Source organism: Mustela putorius, unplaced genomic scaffold, assembly GCF_011764305.1.
Source record: "Mustela putorius furo isolate JIRA1106 unplaced genomic scaffold, ASM1176430v1.1 tig00003834_pilon_pilon_pilon, whole genome shotgun sequence".
NCBI classification, from domain to species: Eukaryota; Metazoa; Chordata; class Mammalia; order Carnivora; family Mustelidae; genus Mustela; species Mustela putorius.
In genome coordinates, this window is record NW_025421987.1 from 85,812,606 (window position 1) to 85,838,880 (window position 26,275).

The window sequence follows — 26,275 nt, forward strand, 5'->3', positions numbered from 1 at the left end:
TTAAGGCCCCTTCAGTGGCTTTCCGTTAAATTAGAATAAAGTCCAGAACCTTGCACATTCTCACTTCCTCAACCAGTGCCAGTCTTCATTTGCAGTGCTCTGGTCACAATGTCTCTCTCAGTCTTCAAGGTTCTGTGCTGGCTCTTATATCTGGACTCCCTTCAAGATACTATTCCCTCTCACTGGATGGCACATTCTTCCCTAGTTTGGTTGGTCACTGCTGTCTCTCAGGTATTCATTTAAATGTCTCATTTCAAGGAAAGCTGACTTAGGTGAGGCCTCCTTGTTGTAAGTTTCCCTGGCATTTCACATTTCCCCTCTCTCCACTTTAATCATACTTCATTGTTAACTACTTAAAAAAAATCTTTGTACCAGACTATAAGATATTTCTGTTTTGTTAACTCTTTATCAGTCAAACCTAGCAACATCCCTGGTCTGTAGTCTGTAGCTATATAAATATAGCTTAGACATATTTGGGTATATCCTTGTGTCTTTGAGCGAGCTACTTATTTCTGTAGTCTTAAGATTGACTATACATTGTTGTATTACCTGAGTCTATTCTTTTGTAAGCATTCAATTTAATTTTTGTATTAATTATACAGCTATATGGTTTAAAAATCAAAAAGTATGAAAATGTATACAATGAAAAGTCTTTTTCCACCCTAATGCCATCTGCCCAGTTCCCACCTGCCTCTTACCATTGTAACTAAGTTTTTATGTATATTTCCAGATTTCCTTTACGTAAATACATGCAAATATACACAGCTTTAGCCACCCACCCATTCATATTTTTTCTGCCCTTAGCACAAATAATAGAATACTACATATGCGATTTTGTACTGTCTTCCCACTTAATATACCTTGGAGATATTTTTATATTAGTTCATAGAGAATGTCTTTTTTCCCTTTGGTAGTTGCATAGTATTTATTTTGTTACACTATTGTAAATTTTTTTTTTTTTTAATTTCAGTTTCAGCATGTTTGTTTCTAATATATGGAAAAGCAGGTGATTTTAGTATATCGAACTTAACATCCTGCAATCTTGCTGAACTCCTTCTTCTTTATTAGCTCTAATATTCTATCGGATTTTCTACATAGATAATCATGTTGTCTTCAAATAAAGACAGAACTGTTTCTTCTTTTCCAATCTGAATGACTTGTTTTTTTCTGGTCTTAGTCCACTGTTTCTAGTATGGCCTCCAGTATGATGCTGAATAGAAATTTTGAGAGTTGACATCCTTGTTTTGTTCCGTTGTCAGTGCGCAAAAGCATCAATCTTTGATTTATAAATTTGATGCTAACTATAGTTTTTCAAAGATGCCTATTATCAGGTTGAGGAATTTCTGTTTTTAATTTCTTAAGATTGTCTTATTTTGGGGAATGAATGCTGTTGACTTTTGTCAAACTTTTTCTGTGTCTATATAGGTGATCACAGTTTTTCTTTTTGCATTTGTTAATATGGTGAATTGTATTGATTAATTTTTGAATGTTAAATCAACCTGGTATACCTGGGACAAAGTCATGTGGTTAAAATATATCATCTGTTTTATAAGGACATCTGTGTTCATGAGGAATGATGATCTGTTTTCTTGTAATGTTTTTAATGTCTTATAATGTCTTTCTTGTAATATAATGTAGTTCTGGGATTGGTGTAGTCCTAGCTTCATAGAATTATTTGTGAATTATTCCCTGCTTTTCAACTTTATGGAAGAGTTTGTACAAAATTGGCATTGTTTCTTCCTTAAATATTTAAGAGACTTTGCCATTGAAAGTATCAAGGCCTTGGGTTTTCTTTGTAGGAAGGTTTTCAAACTACCAGTGCAAATTTTTAGGAGTTATATATTTCTTCTATATTGGGAAAAAATTGCTCGTGACATTTTAATTACCCTTTTTATGCCTGGAGAATCTATAGTGATGTCATCTTGTCATTCTTACTTGGTTAATTTCTAATTTAATTCCATTGTGGTCAGAAAACATACTTCATATGACTTGAATCTTTTTAAATTTGAAATTTGTTTTATGGCCTAAAATACATAATCTATCTTAGTGAATGTTCTGTGTACTTGAGAAAAATGTATCTTTTGATGCTTTTGGATGGAGTGTTCTAAATATATAAATTTATAGACTTATTTAAAGCTATCAATTCAATATGTATCACTTTCATTATTGTCTTCGTATGTAATCTTCAACTTTGGTATTCTTTCTTTGAAGAGTTTTAGAGAAGGTTTATTTTTAAGTGGAAAAAGTACCTTATTTTCTGATAGGTAATTGCTTTCTGGGTTTATTGTATCATGATCAGATAATGTTGTGTGTACTACCTTTGGGAGTTTATTTGGATTTTCTTTGTAGCCCAAGGTATGCAGTTTTCATTAGTGTTCAGTGAGCATTTGAAATAGAGTGCTTTGTGTGTTTTAACAGAGAATAGTTCAGTATCAGTCAGATTTTTTATAGATCTTTTAAATCCTTGCTCATTGTTCTCCACCTGATTTCTCATGGACAGTGAGAAGTAAAGTGCCTTTTGGATTGTGTTCTTTTCTCTATTTTTCCTTCCATCTTATGCTTTATGAATGTTAGCATTGTTAGCATTGTATAATTTAGTATGTACTATAGAGTAATTTAGCCTATAGAAATAGGAAGTTTATCTTCATTATGATTTATTTATTCATGTAATTGCCCTTTTAGCCTGAATTTTGCTTTATCTGATAGAAATATCACACCTTTGGTTTTTCTTTGCATGGTGTACTTTTGCCTACTCTTTTACTTTCACTCTTTCTGGATCACTTTGTATTTGTATTTGTATTTGTTTACTACATAGACTTGGGGGGTTGCTTTTTTGAGATATCAGATTTTTGCTTTTCTCAGCAAAGATACTAAAAATTCTTAAGATTCTTAAGGGAGGTAAGCCAAATGTATTTTGTTTTTATATTTTCTCTATTTCTTATGTGTGCATGTACTTCTGATAATTGGGAATGTGTATTTAATTCTAATGATTACCTTTAGGATTATAGCTAAAAGTATAGTTCCCCATGCAGTGATTAAAAATTAGCATACCTTTTCTTCCTTTCACCTCCTTCATTGCCACATTTTAACCATTATCTGAGTATTTGCTCTTGGACTGTTAAAACAGGCTTTTAATTCCAGTTTTAATTGTGAGCTTTAAAGGATATCTTTTGACTACCACCTTACAGATGAAGCCAGTGAATCTTTTCTACCACCCACCTTCTTTCCTTTCTCCTCTCAGTTTGTCTTAATATAAACCTTTTACTCATCGTCAGAGGGTATCAGTTTGTTTTACTTTTGCTGTTAAATGTAGTTCGTGCTGATCACCATTGCTTTCGCTGTGGTCTCCCTGGCCATTTTGTAGTTGCTGAAGCTGTTTATGAAGAAAGGTTCGGGAAAACAATATTCTTTGAGTTGTTAAGTCTTCAGATTGTTGCACTCTAGCTTTTATGTTGAAAAACATTTTGGCTTTTCTTATGGATCTTGAAGATACTGCTCTCTGACATTCTGGCAATGAATACCACTGTGGGGGAAATAGTAAGCTTGGCACATGTTTTCCCCCCTTTCATAACTGACCTATCATTTCTTCTGGCTATTTCTTTACTACTTGTTGGAATCCAGTAACTTGACTGCACTGGGTCTCAGTGTAACCATTTTAAGGCCATTTTTTTCTGTAACATATGATGTGTTCTTTCAATATCTAAATTTAAGTCTTTCTCGCTGTTTTGCTGTTGTTGTTTTTGTGGTTTTTTTTTTTTTTTTTTTTTACTTTCAGGAAAGTTTTCTTGAGTTGTATCTTGAACTGTTTGTTCAATTGCACCGCTGGAGTTTTCTTATTCAGGAATTCCAGTTGTACATATATTGATGTTTTCTTTTTCTTTTCCTCCCTCTTCCTCCCTTGACACTTTCCTTCCTCTTCTTTCTCTCCCTCCCTTCTCCTCACATACCACCAAGTACTGCCTTTACCACTCAGTTGTCTGCAAGCTGGATGTCACCGATCACTATACTTACTGTTTAATCAGGAACGTAAAACACCTACTTATTAAAGGTACCAATGATATTCAAATTTCTAAGTCCAATAAACACTTTCCAGATCTTATCCATCCTCAGTGCTGTATTAGAGTGACAATCACCTTTCCTTTTTGAAGGTTTGTATCCTTCAGCTATCTGTAACTGTGTGCCCTTCTGATTTGTATACCTTTGTGATTGGTCTTGAGTTGGATTTTGTTTCTATCTTCTGACCATAGTGTAGCTCTTAGTCTTAGTTCATTGTCCACTGGTTTCTAACTCTGTTTGTTATCCCAGGACAAGTTTATTCATATACATTGTTTCCTCTTATAACTTAGAAATCTATAATTCTTTTTTTTTTTTAACTGAAAAAAAATTTTTTTTTTTTTAAAGTAATCTCTAACTTAGCATGGGGCTCAAACTCACAGCCCCGAGATCAAGAGTTGCATGCTCTCCTGACGGAATCAGCCCAGGCACTCCTAGAAATCTATAATTCTAAACCTGATGTTTTAGATTACTCAGTTTCTTATTATTCAGCATCTAAGTAAAAATGTTCCTAAAATCTGCCATAGTCCAAACTGCACTTAGTTTCTTTCTTCTAACACTTCTACCTATATTCCTTATTTCATTTTGTGACCTCTTCATTCGGCTGTCACTTAAGCTAGAAACTTGGGAGTTATCATAGACTCCTTCCTATCCCGTCCAGCCCACAACCAATCTGTCACCAAGCTCGGGTTTTCCTTTATAAATAGCTCTTAATTCTGTCTGCTGTGTTTTAGGTCTACCTTCACTACCCTAGTTTAGTCCCCATTTCACTTTAACTGCTGTAATAGCCTTATAACTTCAGTCTTGGTTTTCCAGATACTCCCATCATAAAATCACTATAGTGATCTGTGCTAAATGTATGAATCTCATGATTTCAGTCTTGATTTCTCTCTAGTAAGTGTATCCTTAGTACTTAGTACTACGCCAAGCACTTCTTTAATTTTTGCATTTGGTAATTTTAAATATATTTAATAATTTCTCATAATACTTGAACTTTTAAGAGGCTACCCCTGCTGTTTGTGGTTTCTGCTGATGTTTACTCATGGTGCATTATTTTGTCTGGTGCTTTAAAATTTTTTGTTTAGAGCACATTTTCAATAGGTCTTTATCAGTAGAACTTATTTTGCCTGTGTTAAGTACTGTCTCCAGAGAAATTTTGAATTTGTTTCTCTTTCAAGTGTCCCAAGAGTATCCTTTCTCAGAATCATCTTTTATGTTCCATTTTTTCCTTGACTTTTCCTGTCCTAAGGAGACCATGTAAATTCAAATCTCAAATCTACCTACAAACAGGATATTGATTATAGATTCTCACAGAGTACAGATTTACCCCCACTGAGTCCAGGCTAAGACAGAAAGTCTTTCTTGTCCTCTTCCTAGGTTTTTAGGCGGATCTCCCTCCCTAAGGATGTAGCTTTTCAAGAATCCTGGTTTTAGGAAGATATTTGTTTCGGTCTTTTAAGTTGCAAGCATCTAAGGTCTCAGCTTTTTTCTGACATTAAAACCTAAGCTCTTAATGTGACCAACAAATGTATAAGACAATCTCAGTGACAGCTGAACATTTATTGCTTTGGTTTTCAGATCCCTTTTCATTTTTAGACTCGTATTGCCCTTACTTTCTTAGGAACTCAGCCATGTTTTGTAAGGAATTTTAATTAAATATCTAGGGAGATTTTTTTTCCCTCCAGATTATCTGGCCCACTGTATTCTCACACAGGGTTGACACTTGCTGTAACTCGAACACTTGTCACATAATTTTTCACATAACCTAACACTTTTCAATTATTTTAGTTCTGTTTTTGAAGACTCTAAATAAGATTTTAAATCTTGTTGTAAGAACTGTTGATGACTAAAGGAAGCAAACTGGTCATGTATAACCTCATAATTGTTTCAGGATTATAGGTCCTTCTAATACCTCTCTCAAATAGTAAGGGTTCCTTGGTTTTATTTGTTTTGTCAAACAAGTATTAGCATGTGGTATTCTCTTCTTCACATAGTGCCTTCTCCCCTGGTGGTATTTTTTCCCTGCCTAGAACTTAGGCCTTCTAGGATTTTATTATTATTATTATTATTTTTTAAGGAAACCATTTCCCTGCAGCCAGCAGAAAATGAAAGAGTACTACTGAAATCTAATGCTTGGTTACTTGACAACTTCCAGTAATAATAAGCTTCTGTTTCTCTTGAAAAAGGCCAAAATTATGGGTTGCCATTCACTGATACAAGTCTATACAAGATGAATTTAAAGCAATCAAAATGTTATGAAACTGAGAAGTTAAATCAACCTTAAAATAGCTGGTTTGGAGGATTGTGACAAAATGCGGACAACCTTAATCACCTGAGCCACCAACAAGACCAACTGTATTCTGTTTTCAATTTGATGTATTTTCTTCACATTTTTTTCTTTTCCTTTGCAAATTTTCTTTAAAAGGTAGTGAGATAAATGCATAGTTTTCACCTAAAATTTGTTATGTTGTTGTAAACTCTTTGTAAATTTGTAATATCTACCTATTTGACTTCAATAGCAAATTTACTTAATGACGTTCCCATGTTATATATTTAATTTCCATGTCTTCCTCTCCTCCCTCTTCTTCTGTTGCTTCTGTTAGAGATTTGCAGTGAAAACCTTAATGCATTAAACACTTCTTTTCTTAAATGTATTTAGGATAAATTTCCAGCTCGAATTACTAGGTAAAAGTCTTTTCACATTTTTAAGACTTTTGACTCCTAGCGCCAAATTACTTAACAAAAGCATGGTATAAAGTTCTATTCTCTCAACAATTTACCAGTGTCTTAAGCAGACCACTTTGATTATGTCAGACCAATGGTCCATGGGACAGAGGTGTGGTGCTAATGCTTTCTTTATGGTTTCTCTTCAGGACATGGTGCCTGTCATTGTTGATTACTGCCTGTTGTTAGAGCGAAAGTAAGTATTCACTGCCTGCCAGATTCAATTATTTTGAACCCAGATTGCTTCTTGCTTATATTGTAATTTACTGTTATGAAGTCTATGAATTTGGATATGTTTTTTAAGAAAGTTTAATTTACAGAAATTTAATTAACAATTTTCAGTGCATTTATCTACTAAAACTAACTTTTCTAAAATAGATGCTGTGGGTGTATCATCTATGTGTTTGTGTGGCTGGATAGTGGAGGCAAACATAACTTACAGAAGAGCAATCCTACTAAAAGATCTTAAAAGTTAAAGTGTATGATTCATGTCCTGTATATATAGCCTCTTCGATGAGCTATCACTGAAACACAGTTTTACACACCACCCAAAAAAGGACAAAATTCAGAGTGCTTTTTCTGTTGGTTTTTAGAACCTTTTGTTGAAAAGATAGCTCTTGATTTGGCCTTGTGGGTTTAAATGGTAACTATACAAATTAACCGATCTCTGCTAGTTTACAGTTTTTTCACACTTAAAATAATAATATCTCCTCTTTTGCGAAGAGCCGTAACAGCTTTTCGTAACTTGGTTTTCTCTTTACCCCACTTTTCATACTCCCTTCCTTGTTATTTATCTTTTAAAGCAGCTCAATAGTTTATGGATCAGTTTTACATATTTTCTTTAATCTTCATAATTGCTGTGTAAGGTAATGTTTTTCTCATTTCCTGATGAGGAATTTGAAATGTAGAGATGTATTGAATACTAGTAAGTACTGGAATCAGTCCAGATCTTCAAATTGACATAATTATGAGATAAAATAAAGTACTTAAGACTGAATTTGTTTAGATTAAGAAGGAATATGTTTGTAAAATGGATTATTTCTACCTAGAATGGTACCTGGCACAAAATAGCTATTCAGTACCTGATGGATGAATTAATGAAATAATTCTACCTCTTGGTCTGCGGGGTGACTTACAGTCGCTATTGTGGATAGGCGAATACTAATCTTACAGTGGTGTAGAGTTAAAATGGCCCCAGTAGTTGTAAGATGAAGGATGATATAGGGGAAATGAAAAAAATGGGTTCTTTCAGAAATATTTTGTTTTGTTTCCAATATATCTCTGAAAGAGAAACTTTTCTTATTTATATGATTTGAAAAGGAAATATTTCCAGCTGTATGTAATAGTCTATGGACTGGCTGAGAATGCAATAATTACTTCATTAAATCATAGCATATAACCTAGAGGATAAGATCTGGTCTGGGTTTTTAACCAAATTAGGATCTATTTATTATTTCTTTGCTTTTATCGACTTCTTCCTTTCCATTTAATTTCCCTGACTCCTTAGCATGTTACTTTTCAGGCTGTGTCTGAAACAAATACAGTATCTGTTGTTGGAGATCTCAGAGAGAAACTCCAGCAGTTATAGTATATTCCTAATCTTTAAAGGAAGGAAGATCTCAAGGGTCCTTTTCCCAGCTCTTACCTTTCTCTCTCCTTCCTCCCACTCATACATACTAGGTACACTCAGACATGCCTACATCCAGGGATATTTTCCTGGGACTGTAGTGTAAATAGTATGACTTCCTCCTCTCTGGATTCCATTTTCAAAGGCTGAAGACCAGGGTGCCTGGGTCACTCAGTTGGTTAAGCATCTGCCTTCAGCTCAGGTTATGATCTAAGGGTCCTGGGATCAAGCCCTGTGTCAGGCTCCCTGCTCAGTGGGGAGTCTGCTTCTCCCTCTGGCTCTGCCCCTCCCCACATCATGCTCATGCTCCCACATTCTCTTTCTCTCTCAAACAAACAAACAAATAAATAAATAATCTCTTAACAAGAAAAGAGTGAAAGCTTCAATTGTGCATAACACAAATAAAATTTTACAAAATGTAATATAATACTCCGCTAATTTCAGGTTACTTCTTCCACTTCAAGGGTCCTCACTTAAATGCTCAATCCTAGCCCCTTAATGTTTTTTATCTTAATATCTTTTGATAGAGTACATTGTTTTTATAGTCACCCCTTTTACAGATACTGTTTCTTATGTGAGTCCAGTTATGAACACAATACACGTTCTGAACTGATTTTGACTGAGTAACGTATGAGTAACTATGATCACTGTTACTTTCTGTTACTTCCTAGAACCCCTATCCAGGAGTAACAGTAATTGAACTACTTTATATTCGTATTCCCATTTATACCTAAGAATTCTTTTGTAGTGTAAAATCTCTTTACTATGGCAGGAACCACATTTCTTTTTTTCTTTAAGGCATACTGACCAGTATGTTATAGACCTCTTTTTTTTTTTGGTTAAAATTTGATTTTATAGTCTTTTTGTGAATTGTTTAAAATCACAAATGACAGGAAATTCACTTGTACTTTTTGGAAGTTTTTCGAAGACTTTTGTGTGCATAATTTGATTTCTTTCACAATTTCCTTTCAGTTTGGTAGTGTGTATTTTCTTTTTAGTATAGACAAAAGATACATCTTAAGCTTTATGTAGGACATTTAATGATTTGTCATTTTGCCTATAAAATGGTAGGCATAATTTCAGTTTATTTTGAAAATAGGTCCAGAGTTTACTTGAACTATAATCATAATTTTGAACATTGTTTAAAAATAGGCTTTGTTTTGGGACGCCTGGGTGGCTCAGTGGGTTAAGCCGCTGCCTTTGGCTCAGGTCATGATCCCAGCGTCCTGGGATCGAGTCCCGCATCGGGCTCCTTGCTTGGCAGGGAGCCTGCTTCTCCCTCTGCCTCTGCCTGCCATTCTGTCTGCCTGGGCTTGCTCGCTCTCTCTCCCTCTCTCTCTGACAAATAAATAAATAAAATATTTAAAAAAATAGGCTTTTTTTAAAAATGTGAATTATATCTCAATAAAGCCCTAAGACAAAATAGGTGCTGTGTGATTTTGACCACTTTGAGCTTATATCACTGTAAACAGATATCCAAAAAGAAGATACCATTCAGATGACTTGAATTATGTATAAATCTGAACCAGAAATATTTTTGTTAAATCTAAAGTGAATCAGAAGTGACCTTTAATAGCGAGGGTGTTTATTTATTCTTGTTCAACATTAATATTATTGTTTGAGAAAGATCGTAATTATCAAGCATGGTTGAGAAACTGGATGTTTTAGATCTGTTTTCTTTTCTTTTTTCTTTTTCTTTCTTTTTTTTTTTTTTTGTTTATAGATTTTATTTATTTATTTGACAGGCAGAATCACAAGTAGGTGGAGAGGCAGGCAGAGAGAGAGAGAGGAGGAAGCAGGCTCCCCGCTGAGCAGAGAGCCCGATGCGGGGCTCGATCCCAAGACCCTGGGATCATGACCCGAGCCGAAGGCAGAGGCTTCAACTCGCTGAGCCCTCCAGGCGCCCCTAGATCTGTTTTCTTGATAACTTCATGTTACTATTTTAAACATCAAAGCTAGGGAGAAAAGATGCTTTTTTATTTTATAACAGCTATATTGAAATATAATTCGGATGCCATAAAATGCACCCTTTCTAAAGTGTATAATTCAGTAGGTTTTTTTTTTTTTTTTAAGATTTTATTTATTTGACAGATCACAAATAGGCAGAGAGGCAGGCAGAGAGAGAGGAGGAAGCAGGCTCCCTGCCAAGCAGAGAGCCCAATGCGGGGCTGGATCCCAGGACCCTGGGATCATGACCCGAGCCGAAGGCAGAGGCTTTAACCCACTGAGCCACCCAGGAGCCCCTAATTCAGTAGTTTTTAGTAGATTCACAGAGTTGTACAACCATTACCAGAATTGAGTGCCTTTTTAAAGGAAAGCTTCACAAACTGTGGTACTTATGTCAGAGAATAGAGCATTTTGAACATAATTTCTTAGAATTTATTTTAACTTTGCCATTACTTTTATAAATAAGGAGAGCAACCCAGATCAACTTTGAGTTTATTAAGTCTTGCTCACATTGACAGGGGATTTATTTAACCAGCTCCGGTTATGTATGTCATTCAGACTGGCAAGTATTAAGGATTAATGCTCTTGCTCCCTTTCTGACAGTCTTGAGTTTGTACTTAAAATCAAAACTTACTTTTTAAGATTTTTAAAATTGCAAAATTGATAATGCACAAAGTGAGTTTGGCCATTTTCTCCTTCAATTTGATGTTATGAATGGTAAGCCCCAGAGAATGTCTTTAATATGAGCATAAACGTAAAGTGAAGTTATGTAGAAAGAAGACCTTTTTGGCTCTCAGTTACTCAGAATGGATTTTGTGTTACAGTGGCTGCAGGGTGGCTAAGTTTGAAGCGATAAACAGCAGTTTGAAGTTAGGACTTCAGGAAATCGAGTCAGCACCCTGGAGTATAATTCCTAAATATAGAAAGAAACACAAGAGCTAAACACTTGTTTTTTGTATGTTCTTTTCTTTCTTCTTCCTTCCTTGATGATCTAATAAATATTCTCCCAAAATGATAACATGTTTTTGAATTTTATTTATTGATTTATTTATTTATTTGTTAAAGTAGGGATACCAATCGGAGTTGCTGACTTTTATTTTTCTTGCGTCTTTATTTATAGGCTCTGACTGGTTAACAAAGAAACATATAGTTTTGGCCATTAATCTTACTAGCATTACATGCTGCTGTTTGTTACAGGACTGCCTGCTTTGTCATCTTTTATGCTCTGTTTACTAAATTTCTCACTCTTTAATTTTCCTCCCTAGGGTTTTTGGTATTGAACTAAAATATATAATTATCTTCCCTAGCATGTTGTTTTTAACAACACATTACAGAGTGAAAGTGCTGGCAAATATGGCATTTTCTTTATATTCATTAGAGTTACTTTGTTACTCTTTATCTTTGTTGCAATAAAGTTTCATTAATCTCAGTTTCTTTTACTTGGTTAGTAATTGGTAATCACAAAAATGTGATGGACTATTGATTAAAATGAAACTTACATGAGGAATGTGTAACAGAGGGGAAAATGGATGTAAAAATTACATTTGTGGATACGAGGAAAAAATAAATGGATATGGATTTCCCTCCCAGGATATTGCATATACTGTTTATTGAAAAGTGGCATGTGCTTCTAGTGCATTTTTAGCCAATTCTCTTTATATCTGTCCCTTTCCAGGACTTCACATGAGGCAAGGATCCAGTCCTGCTCCTTCCAGATTCTTTCTTCACCTTTTTTGTGGACTTTAGGATAGACTGAACCTGCAGAGGAACCAGCTACCACTTTTCACAAGTGACATGATGCACATATAAGGAGATAACACATTTAGTAAAAAATAAACAGTCTTAACAGATAAATAGAATTAGCCTAGTTCTTTTCTTTTTTTTTAACAATTTATTTATTCCTTTGAGAGAGAGATAGCACACGTGTGAGTTGTGGGGGAGGAGCAGAAGGAGAGAATCTTTAAGCAGACTCCCTTCTGAGCACAGAGCCCCAACAGGGACTCAATCTCAGGACCTAGAAGGCCATGACCTGAGCACAATCCAAGAGACGGATGCTCAACGAACTGAGGCACCCAGGAGACTGAGCACTTGTTTTTTCTTAAACAACAAAAGGGAATGAATGAATTGGGCAAATGATAATAAAGTAGTACAATGTATGAATGGGAACATGGAGAACATTGAGTTTTGCCAGTCATCAGAGAATTAAGAATAGTGTTATTTAATTTGTACTTTTTCAAAAAAAGATTTTATTTATTTGACAGAGAGCACAAGCAAGGGGAGCTCCAGAGGGAGAGGGAGAAGCAGTCTCCCTGCTGAGCAGGAAGCCTGATCCCAGGATCCTGAGATCCTGACCTGAGTCAAAGTCAGACACTTAACCTGCTGAGCCAGCCAGGTGCCCCTCATTTACACTTATTAAATTATCTGGTAGAAAAACCAAACGTAATTGTTGATGAAACTGTACTACATTGCTGGTGGCAATATAAATTGGTGCTGTGAAACTGTTTGAAGATGATTTAGCAATACATTTTGAATTGCCACAGAATTTTTCACATCTTTTGACTTAAAGTGAATTTCTAGAAGTAGAATGAGGAATTAAGTCCCCCAAATGGGAAAGACTAGGTGATGTTCATTGTGGCATCACTCATGACAGTAAAACACTGGAAGTAAGTGATATATCCAACACTTCAGGAATACTTAAGTAAATCCCGAAGTGTTAGTTTGGTGAAACATTTTGAGTTAGACAAAATGGTAAGTTTAACAGTAGGTAGTAGGTAGTATCTTAGAATGGTGCTTCTTACATAATGTTGCAGAAAGCAGAATTTGGAATTCTCGGATGAGTATAAAATTATTTATGGACTATTTGTAAAAGAAATATGGAATAAATATAACAGTTATTGAGTATGGGGCATTTAGATTAATTTAAAAATTTGTTTCTGCAATAAGATAGATTCTAGATATATTTTTTTTAAATTAACATTTTCTCCCTCTTCATCAGTAATCACTATCCAAACCCTTTGGGAAACAAGGGATAAGAACTAGGTAAAGAGGGGCGCATGGGTGGCTCAGTAGGTTAAGCCGCTGCCTTCGGCTCAGGTCATGATCTCAGGGTCTTGGGATGGAGCCCCGCATCGGGCTCTCTGCTCAGGAGGGAACCTGCTTCCTTCTCTCTCTCTCTCTCTCTGCCTGCCTCTCTGCCTACTTGTGATCTCTCTCTCTCTGTCAAATAAATAAATAAATAAATAAAATCCTTAAAAAAAAAAAAGAACTAGGTAAAGAAATATATTGACTTTGGAGATCAGTTGGGAATATTTAGGTATCAGGAAAGAAGAAAGGATAAATTAGGAATAGTCCTTTTTTTTTTTTTTTAAAGTAATCTTTACCCAAGATCAAGAGTTACATGCTGTACTGACTGAGTCAGCTAGGTATCCCTGGAATAGGTCTTTTTCATATTTTTTCTACTTTGTCATGTTCACTATACTACCCACTGACATCACCATTGTCTTTAAGAAGCAGTGTGGGGTACCTGGGTGACTCAGTGGGTTAATAAGCCTCTGCCTTTGGCTTAGGTCATGATCTCAGGTCCTGGAATCGAGCCCCACATCAGGCTCTCGAGAAGCTCAGCAGGGAGCCTGCTTCCTCCTCTCTCTCTGCCTGCCTGTCTGCCTACTTGTGATCTCTCTCTCTCTCTCAAATAAAATCTTAAAAAAGAAGAAGAAGCAGTGTGCCATAATAGACTCAACAGAGGATTTAGGTCAGAAGGCTGAGTTGAGATTCTGATTCTATCACTTGTTGGCTATGCGACCTTCTGCAAGTAATTTATTCAGCTTTTCTTGGTTGTAAAAATTCATTAAGATACTACATATAAAATGTTTTTCACAATATAAAGCTCTATGCTAGTATTGTTACTGTTTTTGTTAAACTTGTCAATTGAAATAGGAAAAAGGAGAAACAGCAGACTGAATTTAGTGAATGCTCAGAATATTCCAAAAAGTGTTTTTTCTTTTTCTTTTACAGGGATCTTTTATTTAGCCAAATGTATGACAAACTAAGTGAGAATTCAGTGGCCAAAGGAGTGTTTTTGGAGTGCCTTGAGCCATATATTTTAAGTGATAAATTGGTGGGGATGACCCCACAGGTAATGAAAGACTTGATTGTTCACTTTCAAGATAAAAAGTTAATGGAAAATGTGGAAGCCCTCATTGTACATATGGATATCACCAGCCTAGATATTCAGCAGGTGAGTTTATAGAAAAATCACTAATATACAGAATATACACCATTCCTTTATTGATTATACTTGTCTGACTGATTGGGCCCCACTGTCCCTTCCATCAACCCCATTTATTTACTGAGCACTTTTGGTAAGGTGTCTCTTAAACTTGTATTTGTCAATATATTTCTTATGATTGTTCCTTAATAAAAACAGGATTATGAACTCCTGCGAGTCAAGAGTCTTCTATTCCTTTGACATCCCCCACAGCACCTGGCATAAAGTTACATTTGGTAGTTGTTCGGTAGATGCTTCCTGACTGACCCTTCTTCATCCATTTGTTTGTTCACTGGTACAGTTTTCACCTGCAAGTGAATTTTAACTCTGAGTACTCTTGTGTGAATAAGGAGTATTTTTACTTCTCAGAGTACGATGCCATTTTTCAAAAAGCTACTTTTTGTGTCCAGAGTTGATAACTTTCATGCATTGAGTTTTGAAATGCACGATATAGTATAAGAAGCAAATTACAGGATGTCTTGGCTTGATCAGCCAGCCCATTGTTTGTAAACATACCTCCAATCTGTCTGAGGTCTCCACAATAGGTTTCTTTGGTCTTTAACTGAGGAGCAGTATATACTTTGCCTTAGACATTTCACTCTTAACGCTTGACATTTCACTCTTAACGCTTGAGTTCCGTATTAGTCCTAGTAATGTGCATGCTCCTCCTCCAGAGGCTCAGAGGTGCAAAGATGCTAATAAGTAAGCCCTGTTGAGCTAAAATATGGATGACTTAAAAGATTTTAGGAAGACCAAAAGTAGTAGTTTGTTGTTGTTGTTGTTGTTGTTGTTGTTGTTTTAATGTGCAAATTCACATAAAGTAAACAGCTTGGAGAAATGGTTCTTGTTTTCTTCTTGGAAGCTCTTTATGAATGGCTGTGAGTTTGCAAAGTAAAGGCGGATCCTCTTTTATGTATTCCTTTCTGCTGTATGGGTAATTTGACATAGTTTTCATGTCAAGTAATAGTTCCAGTGATTTGAGAGCATGCTGTCCATCTAGTTTTATTTACCTATCACCCATCACCAGTATAAGAGAAATTTCTCATTTCTTGTCTTCTCAATATTTTTAGCTTTCCCCCAACATTATGTAACTATTCTGTAATCTTTTTTTTTTTTTTTGTTAAAACAATTTTAAAAATCTTCTTTTCAGTTTCCTTTCTCTCCATAGAAGGCTTTCTTCCCTGTGGGTTACTGCCCGATGTCACGCTTTCCAGTCACAGCCAGAAGTCTTGAAAGCATTGTTTAGGTTGTACTTCCATTTTTCCACATCCCAATAACTTTCCAGGCTTGCTTTCGGTGGAGTCAGCAATGCCCTCCATGTCCACTATATCAAATCTAATTTTTCACATTTTACTTATTCTTTCTGTAGCATTTGTTTGTTAATTCAAGAAGCGTTGATTGTCAGGTTCCGAGGGGCTTCAGTGACCCTAGTGGACAAAACTTACCCTCTCAGAGGCTTACATTTTAGCCCAAAAGTTTGAGAGTAAACAGATAAGGCAGAAGTATTAAAAAAAAAAAGTGATGTTAAAAGTCAGGCAGTATATAGAAAGAGAATGTGAGACTATCTTAGATTGCTTAACTGCAGAAAATCTTCCTGAGGAGGTAACATTGAGTCTGAAATCCAAATGACAAGAAGAAATCAGTAATGCAGAGAGATCTTGGACAAGATTGTTCCAGGTAAAAGCAACAACTAATGCAAAAAATAAAAAATAAATGCCTTGAATGTTAACATTACAGATAAAAGGCAAACAGGTTGGGAGCTTGCTTGAAAGAGAGATTTAGACCTATCAGAGCAAGGTATAGCTTTTCCCATTTTATTCTGGGAATTTAAGGATGATACTTAGTTTTTTGGTGTGAGATAAATGTGGATAGTGATTCCTCTAAGAAGATTGGAAGACTGGGTAAGTCTAAGTTTGAGAGACAAAATCAGGAGTTCTGTTTTGCCATTTTATTTACACATTCAGGTAAAGATATCAAATAAGTGGTTGGATGTATGAGTCAGAGGGGATGTAAATATGTTAGTCATCAGTAGAGATGTATGAACACAGCTCTGGCTGAGAGAGGGTAGTGAGACGAGAGAAGAGGGCCCAGAGTATGCTTTAGTCTACAAAGACACTCCCATGACCCTTTGCTTCTGTTTTTCCTCTTAATTCTCTTGCTGCTCCTTATTCTCCTTTGCCACCCTCTCCTCGTCTGCTTCAGCCCTCTTCCCTCTACGCTGTAGTATAATATAGCCTTCATAGGAGCGGGATATAGGGTACACTGCAAATCGTCACTGTTCCTCTTCTAAATAGTTTCTGAAATTAATTTCTCTCCAGCTTTAAACACTTCAAGCTTCTTGCTGCCTTGAGACTTTCATCTTTACTGCTTCAGCCTGCATAGTCCTTAGATTCCATCTCTGCTTTTGGCTTATATATAGTGCATTCTTTTGGCCCTTGCTTAAATATTGCTTCCTCAGGGGTGACTTGAATACTCCATTATACCAAATCCGGTTCCTTTGTAACACATCGCATTTGTAAATGAATTAAATGTGTAATTGAGTATCTCCCCCAGTTGGAGCTCACACCATTTTGTGCCCCTCCCTTCTTTTGGTTAGTGTCAAGATAAACAGTAATTCTGTAAGGGTATAGACCAAGTCTGGGTTTGTTTGATGCTAGCAGGGGGCCTGAATATAGATGTTCAGTAAATAATTTGTAGAGCTATTGACCAAGGATAAAATGAATATGGAAAAGGGGTGGATAGAGAAAAAAAATAGACATTGGGAATGTTTAAAAGTAGCAATTGTATAATTAAAAGTAATATTGAACTCCAACAACTCTAACCCTGGCATTGTGTTTGAGTACTGTTCCGCCTTGAACAACACAGGTCTGTTCATATGTGGATTTCTTTCAATAAATACAGCACAGTAGTGTGAATATATTTCCTCTTTCTTATGATTTTCTCAATAACATTTTCTTTGTCCTACTTTATAGTAAGAAAACAGAATATAATACATGTAATGTATGAAATAGATGTTGCTCGACTGTTAATCATTAAGACTGCTGGGCAGCTGTAGGCTATTAGTAGTTGGGTTTTGGAGGAGTCAAAAGTGATATATGGATTTTTGACTGTGCAGGAGTTGGGAGGGATCAGCACCCCTAACCTCCATGTTGTTCAAGGGTCAACTGTACTTCAGTTTTTTTCAGAGAAGGACTAAGAAAAATTAGGGAAGAGTACTTGTTTTTCTCCACTGTTAAAGCTCTAAGGAAAATAATTGGTGAGACCGAATTGTATGGAATAAGCAACTCTTCTTTTTTACAGGTAGTTCTCATGTGTTGGGAAAATCGTCTGTATGATGCTATGATCTATGTCTACAACAGAGGCATGAATGAATTTATTAGTCCAATGGAGGTAAGATACTTCCAAATTTGGACACATGTTTAATACTGTCTGTTAATGGCTTTTTCCTGTTATCCATTTCCTTTGAATGATTTCTATTTTCATCCAGTTGCTTAATTTCTTGTAGATTTATTATTAGACCTGCACCCATTTTAGCTTGGGACTTTAAGTACCCTTTAATTTCACACCTTCTGCCATTGCTTTCTTTTTTTATCTGCATAAGTAGGTATTTAAATCCCAGGGAACAAATAGAATTAAAGGTAATGCTTGCCTGTTAGACTTTAGTTGTTATTGTTGTTGTTTTTTAAGATTTTTGATATTATATGTTTTCCAAAAAGTATAAGGAATTTAGTTTATATACTTATTGTTTGTGGTAAATGTACTATTGAGAAATACTCTTTGTAGATACATTGTGCTGGAGGAAGGTCCTGATAACGGTGAAAGATCATTCTTTGTTAATTGCTGATTTGTTGCTTTTCCCAGTTCAGTGTTTACAGCATGCATCAGAATTTATTCTCCTTACCACTAAAAAGCATTTGGGCTTATTTTAAAAAGAACCAAATGCCATATCCATCTCGTTATTTGCCTTAAATTGAGGACAGAATTGTAGATAATGGATTGTGGATTTATATAGTACCTTGCCAGCCCATTGTTTTGTTACAATGACTAACCTGGCTCATCTGCGGAAGGCATCCAAGCAACTTTTTTTTGTTTTGCATATTTAATGGCCATCAAAACTGTCTTCCATATTACAAAGCCAAGGCTTTCTTAAATACACTTGACTGGGTAGGTGAATATCACTCTAATTCAGTACTCTTCCAGTTTTGGTTGCACCTCTCTTCTCTTGGTCAGTTTCCAGAATGAGTGCCACAGCCCTTTTCCCCTGGTTTTGACTTTGATTGTGTGTCTAGTAAGTATTACTTACACTACCACCTCTCAGCTGCTTCCCCATCAAAGTCCAGTACTTCCCTGGAAAGAGAGGTCGGCTGCATCCTCAGTGAGGCCCAGGACCTCTCTGCACATAAAAAATATTTTCTGTCTCACTGCTAAACCACAATTTAGGAAGAATTAATGCAATTTCTGTGAGATGCACCCATTAGATGGTCCACTGAGGGAAAGTCCCGAGAAATTCCTAAAGAATCCGGGGAGATCCATGGGAGGACAAAGGGTCCCCACATGGGCCACCAAATATGAGGCATCTCAATTATGGGGGTCTCCTGATCAGATGGGGGCAGCCACAAAATGTAGGGTTACTCTGCTTGGATGGGGGCCTGTGGTGTGGCGTCTGAGGCAAAAGACTTCACCTAAGAAAAAACAAAAGAGATAAAAGTTTATTAAATACACTGCAAGGGAGTGGCAGGCAAAGGAGAGACTGCAACAATGTAATGGTGAGGGGCCACAGTTATATGGGTATGTTTGGAGTTTCTCTTTTTTGGTAACCTTAGGAACTGTGCCTTGTAATTGGTCAGTTAGGGCTGGTGGCTGTTTCAAGGAGGGTCACTTAATGAGACTGTGTGCACCACCTGTTTGCATTCTGCTCAGTAGGAGCTGTGGGCCCTTTGACCTTGATCGGATTTCCATTGCTTAAGCCTGTTGCCCAAAAGTGGCCTCTACAATTTCTAGTTTGTCTCAAAATAATCCTTAGAAACAGATTCTGATTCAATACATTCTATGGTGATAAAAATGATCGCGTGGTTTTTGTTATAGGGCTTTTAAAGTTTTAGTTTGGTGTGTGTGTTTCATTCTTCAAAGTCTGGTTTGCATTTATACCTATACATCTCAGATGGACTGCTGAGCTCTTAAGGGTGACTTGTTTTGTGTTAAGAGAAGTTTTCAAGTTTGATGATTTTCTGAAAGTGCTTGGTATTTGTTATTAAATAATGATTTGGATAGGTTAGCTAGGAATGGGAGGTTAATCCGGGCACTCTGTGATTCCTTTTTTATAATTTTTTGCCCACAGGGAAATCACTTGTCCATGTTTAGTTACTTTTGTACTTAAAGAGGTCTAAATTAAAAGGTGCCCTGCCTCTTGGATATTTTCTAGGTTTTCTAGAATGACAGTGTCATCACATTTAAGATGACGACCACAGTCTGAAATCTTTCCTTAGTTCTAGCTTTGGCTCCTTCTGAGATAAAAGTAGTGCCTTGTGTTCAGAGGGGAAACTTTACCTCTAGCAATTTAGATCCCAGAGGTGGAGGGAGGGCTGAGAATTAACCGACCAAAGACAGCAGAAAAGATAGTTTATTCACACAAGTACTAGGAGCACTTAGTAAAGGGTACTTTACTGTATAGCCGGAACTAAAGCTACCAGTTTAAGTTTAACAAAATGTGGGGAAGCAGGGAGGGACTTAGGGTTTCCCTGGGAAAGAAAATAGGGATTGGTTTTGGGGGCTCTTTGATGCTACTAAACAGTATAATTTGCATTTCCCAGTGTTAAGGGTCTGTCCTCTCCCAAACAGGGAACTCCCTTTGAGGAAGGCCAATGTAGTTTTGTTGTCAATTTTACCATTTCCAGAGATTGTATTTTAGTTTAAATATTGTTTCCTTTTGTGTCTACTGTTGTTCAGATGTTTTCATTTTAAAGTAATCTTCATTACCATTTTGGTAGGCTATTAGTCCTTTCACTTTCTTACTATTTTTTAAAAATAAAGCATTTTGAATAACCTAGGGATATTTTATATCAGAAATTACAATCCTAACAAAGACCTTCATCTAACTGGTATTTATTAAATAGTTTCTTTGAGTGAGGAATATGAGACCAGTTGTTTCCCCAGTGATCCTTCGATAATGTTCATGGCCACATTACAAGTTTTTATACATAATCTCAATAGCAAATACCTAATTCAGTCAGAGAAAGGTGATTAATAGTATAAGATTCTTGATTATGTTTTTGAAAATGTAATTCTTTTTTGAAAATGATGGTGATTGTTTTCTTCTTAATTTTAATGCAGAAACTTTTCAGAGTCATTGCTCCTCCTTTGAATGCAGGAAGGACGCTAACAGGTATTAATTTTCTAAGTCTTTTTTCCTCCTTTTTATATTTTAAGATATTTAAATTTCATGAAATTGGCCAATTTAATGTATACAGTTATGAATTTTAATAATCTTATATAATCATATAACCACCGCCTTAATCAAACTATAAAAAGAGCTAAAGTTCCTTCACACTGAAGTTTCCCAGGGGATGGACATTTGACTTGCTTCCAACTTAGAGCTGTTCTTTTTTTTTTTTTTTTTAATGATTTTATTTATTTATTTGACAGACAGAGATCACAAGTAGGCAGAGAGGCAGGCAGAGGGGGTGGGGAGCAGGACCCTGGGACCATGACCTGAGCCAAAAGCAGAGGCTTTAACCCACTGAGCCACGCAGGCACCCTTAGGGCTGTTCTAAGTAATGTTGCTACATGTGTGAACAAGTTTTGTTTCTAATTAAACTTAGGAGAAAATTATAGAGTTGCATGCAGTTGTAAGAAATGGCACAATAGATCATGTATACTCTTTACCCAGTTTCTCCCAGTGATAACATCTTGCAAAACTAAAGCATAGTATCACAATTGGATATTCACATTGATAAAGTTGAGATACAAAACAGGTACTATGGTAATAACCATAGTATGCTTTATATTGCCTTTATCCTCCATCACTGACCCTTAGCTATGAATATGTTTCTGTGTGGACATATGTGTTTATTTTTCTTGGCCAAGTATCTAAGAGTGGAATGGAGAGACTATATTGTAAATACATGGTTTGCTTTCTAAGGTACTGCTACTTGGTTTTTCAAAATGACTGTAACATTTTGCATTTCTATCAGCAATATATGAGACTTCCAGTTGTTCCATATCCTTGCAAGCACTTGGTACTGTCAGTCTATAACTCTGAAAAATTTTAGCCATTCTGGTGGGTGTGTAATGGTTATCTCGTGATTTTAATTTTTATTTCCACAGTGGTTAGTGATGTTGAATATCTTTTCATGAGCTCTTGTGCCGCACCCCCCACCCTCCACCTTGTATGTATGTATTTTTAATCAGTTAACTCTTTTTGGAATTAGGGAGGAGGTATTCCTGGGCTTCATATTAGTGGGTTGTAAAAATTCCAAGTGAAAGAGCCTTTGAGTTCTTTATGTAGTCTGGAAATGAGCTCTTTTTCAAGATTAGTTTTGCAGAATTTTTCTCCCAGTCTGTTGCTTAGCTTTTCATTTTTCTTAACCGTGTTTTTTGTAGAACAACAGTTTTTAATCTTCATTAAGTTTACTTTATTCATTTTTTCTTTTGTAGTTTTGGACTTTTGGTGTTTAAGAAATCTTTGTCCAATTCAGTGTCATAAAGATTTTCTCCTCTGGTTTTTTTTTTCTATAAATTTAATAGTTTCAGCACTTATATTTAGGTCTGTAATCCATTTTGAGTTAACTTAATTTTCCTATGGGATGCAAGGTAACGTTCAAGGAAATTTTTTCCTTATAAAGCTATCGGTTTCTTTACCATTTTTTGAAAAGATACCTTGTTTCAATTGGCACCTTTTTTGTTTAAAAAATTGGCAAAAATGTAATTTTGTCAAAAATCACTTGAAAATATAAGTCTCTTTCTGTGCTCTTTGTTATGTTTCCATGATTTATACGTATGTCTGTACTTATGCCAGGAATTTACTGTTCTGACTGTTGTAACTTTATAGTAAGTCTTGAAATCAGGTACTTAGATCTCCCAACTTTTTCTTTCTCAAAATTGTCATGACTAGTCTATGTCCTTTGTCTTTACATATAGCCATTAAAGTCAACTCATTGCTTTCTTTTTAAAAAACAGAATTTTGTTTGAGATTGCAGTTGACCCTGTAAAATAATTTAGGGGAGATTGCCATCTTAACACTGTTGAGTCTTCTGATCTATGAATGTGATATGTTTTTCCATTTATTTTGGTTTTTTTCTAGTCACTTTGGTTTCCCAAGTTCTGCAAAAAGGCAGCTGGGATTTTTATAAGCATGCTTTGACACTATAGATCAACTTGGCGATTATTGCTGTCTTAACATCATTAAGTTCTCCAATCCATGAACATAAGATCTCTTCCCATTTATTTAGGTATTGTTTAATTTTTTTCAACGATGTTTTACAGTTTTTCAGTGTGTAAGTCATATACTTCTTTTGTTGAATCTATTCCTATTTTACTAATTTTGATGCTATTATAAGAGGAATTGGTATTTTCATTTCATTTTTGGAATATTATTTGTGATTGTATAGAAATGAAATTGATTATTGTTTATTGACCTTGTATCCTACATTCTTGCTGAATTCATTCTAACTTTTTAAATGAATTCTCTAGAATTTTCTGCATATATAAGATCATGGTTTTTTGTAAACAGAGATGGTTTTACTTCTTCCTTTCTAATCTGAATGCTTTCTATTTCTTTTTTCCTTCTTAATTGGCTTGGTTAGAACCTCCAATATATTATTGAATAAAGTGGCAAGTGGACATTTTAATCTTTTTCGTGATATAAGAGAGAAAGCATTCAGTTTTTCATTATTTTAATTTAATTTTATTTTTTAAAAAAGATTTTATTTATTTATTTGACAGAGATCACAAGTAGGCAGAGAGGCAGGCAGAGATAGAGGAGGAAGCAGGCTCCCCACGGAGCAGAGAGCCCGATGTGGGGCTTGATCCCAGGACCCAGGATCATGACCTGAGCTGAAGGCAGAGGCTTTAACCCACTGAGCCACCCAGGCGCCCCTCAGTTTTTCATTATTATATATGCTATATACTGTGAGTTTTTTGTAGATGGCCTTTTCAGTTTGAAGAGTTTCATTCTTTTCCTAGTTGGATGAGTGGTTTTAATATGAAAGAATTGGATTTTATCAAATGCTTTTTTTTGCATGTATTAAGATAATCTTGTGGGTTTTGTCCTTTATTTTATATGGTCTATAAGATTTGGTTGATTTTTTATATTAAGCCAATCTTATATTAGGCTAAATACCCCTTGGTATTTAGATATACCCGATGGTGTATACTTCTTTTGTAGATGCTATTGGATTCAGTTTGCTGTTATTTTTTATTTTTTTTATTTTTTGAAGATTTTTATGTCTGTATTTATAAAGGATATCCTTTAGTTTTATATTCTTTCCATGTCTTTTTCTGGTCCTAGTATGATGTATACTTGAAACTTGGTATAACGGCATCATGGAATGGTTTGGGAAGTGTTCTCTCTTCTGATCTTTGGAAGAGTTTATGAAGGATTGGTATTCTTTTTTAAATGTTTGGAAGAATTCAGGGGTGTCTGGGTGGCTCATTTCGGTTGAGCATCTGACTCTTGGTTTTGGCTCAGGTCATGATATCAGGGTTATGAAATTGAGCCCCAGGTTGGGCTCCATGTTCAGTGGGGATGGCTAGAGAGTCTCTCTTGCTCTTCTCTTACCCCCCTCCCCAACTCATGCTCTCTCTCCCCCTCCCTCCAAAAATAAAATAAATCTTTTAAAAAGGGGCATCTGGGCGGCACAGTTGGGCAAGTATCTAACTCTTGCTTTCAGTTCAAGTCATGATTTCAGGGTCATGGGATTGAGCCCTGGGTTGGGCTCCTTACTCAGCACAGAGACTGCTTGGGTTTCTCTCTCCCTCTGCCCTTCTCCCCCACACTCATGTGCTTGTTTTCTCTAAATAAATAAATAAATCTTAAAATGTTTGGTGGAATTCATTAATGAAGCCATGTGAGCCTAGGATATTCTTAGTTGGAAGTTTTTAAGTTCAGTCTTTTTGCTTATTATAGTCTGTTCCCAATATTTCATTTTGAGTCAGTTTTGGTATTTCTATGGGAATTTGTCCATTTCATCTATGTTATTTAATTTTTTGGCATATAGTGCCTATGGTATTCTTTTGTATTCTTTTATTTTTATAAGGTCAGTAGTGATTTCTTTTATTACTGATTTGAGTAATTTGAGTCATCTTGTTTCTTGGTCTGTCTAGCTAAAGGTTTGTCAATTTTGTTGGTCTTTTCAGAGAAACAATTTTTTATTTCTTTGATTTTTAAAAAAATTTCCTTTCATTTTTTGTTTAACTTTAATCTTTAATATTTACTTCTTCCATCTTACTAGTTGGGTTTGATTTGCAACCCCCCTTTTAAAAAAATATTTTTATTTATTTGAGAGAGAGCATGAGAGAGAAAGAGCACAAGCAGGGGAAAGAGTAGAGGGGGAAGCAAACTCCCTCCTGAGCAGGGAGCTTAATGTGGGACTTGATCCTAGGAGTCTGGGATCATGACCTGAGCTGAAAGCAAATGCTTAACTGACTGAGCCACCCAGGTGCCCCCGTCCCCGCTTTCTTTGAGCTTTTTGAAGTAGAATTTTAGGTTATTGATTTGAAATAATTTTTCTTTTTAAAAATAAGTGTTTATATGTACAAATATTCTTCTAACTAATGCATTAGCTGCATCCCACAAGTTTTGGTACTTTGTGTCTTTATTCTTGTTCATCTCAAAGTAACTGTTAATTTTCCTTGTGACACTGGGCTTTTTTTAGAAGTATGTTATTTAATTGCAACATATCTGTGATTTTCTCACATTTCCCTCTGATATTGATTTCTGATTTTATTCCATTGTGGCCAGAGAACATACTTTGTATGATTTCTGCCTTTTTGAGAGAAAAGAGAGAGCCAGGGGTAGGGGAAGAGGGAGAGAAAGAATCTCAAGCAGACTCCATACTGAGAACAGAGCTGGACTTGGGGCTTTATTTCAGAACCTTGAGATCTTGATCTGAGCTGCAGTCAAGAGCTGGATGCTTAGTTAAGCCACTCAGGCACCCCAAGACTTATTTTGTAGCCTAACATAGGGTCTGTTCTGGAGAATGTTCTTATGCACTTGAAAATAATATGTTGAATATGTTTTGTTGTTGAGTAGAATGTTCTGTAGACATCTGTAGTTGACTTTGAGTTTTGTTTAAGGTTACTGTTACTGTTTACTGTTTATCTTCTGCTATTGTTCTATCCATTAATGAAAGTGGATTAATGAAGTCTCCAAGTATTACTGCTGAATTATTTATGTCTTATTTTATAAGTTTGCTTCATTTTATTTTGGAACTTTCAGTGCTTCAGCAGGCAGCTTACAATTCTGCCTTAACTTTTATTTTGCTTGTGCAGAGCCTCAAAGTCTGCTGTGAGTAGCTTAGGGCTTTCCCAGGTCTTTCTTGGATATGTGTACAGCCCTGACTATACACATGTCCTTCTGGACTTCTAGAAATAATGTTGGAGCTTTTTAAAGCCCCCTGCAGACTTCCATTATCCAGTTTTTCCTTTTAAGTTTTTTTGTT

The 26,275-nt window shown here is 35.7% G+C and overlaps 1 protein-coding gene across 4 annotated transcripts in view; it reads left to right on the forward strand.

Annotated features, from left to right (window-relative positions):
- VPS8 (VPS8 subunit of CORVET complex) overlaps positions 1 to 26,275 on the forward strand; it is a 246,980-nt gene that overhangs the window by 76,825 nt on the left and 143,880 nt on the right. For all 4 annotated transcript variants that reach the window (XM_045088704.1, XM_045088707.1, XM_045088706.1 and 1 more), the window contains 4 exons: positions 6,927 to 6,973; positions 14,366 to 14,588; positions 17,919 to 18,008; positions 20,949 to 21,000. In XM_045088704.1, coding sequence (XP_044944639.1) covers positions 6,927 to 6,973; positions 14,366 to 14,588; positions 17,919 to 18,008; positions 20,949 to 21,000 — 412 coding nt within the window. The remainder of the gene's footprint in view (positions 1 to 6,926; positions 6,974 to 14,365; positions 14,589 to 17,918; positions 18,009 to 20,948; positions 21,001 to 26,275) is intronic.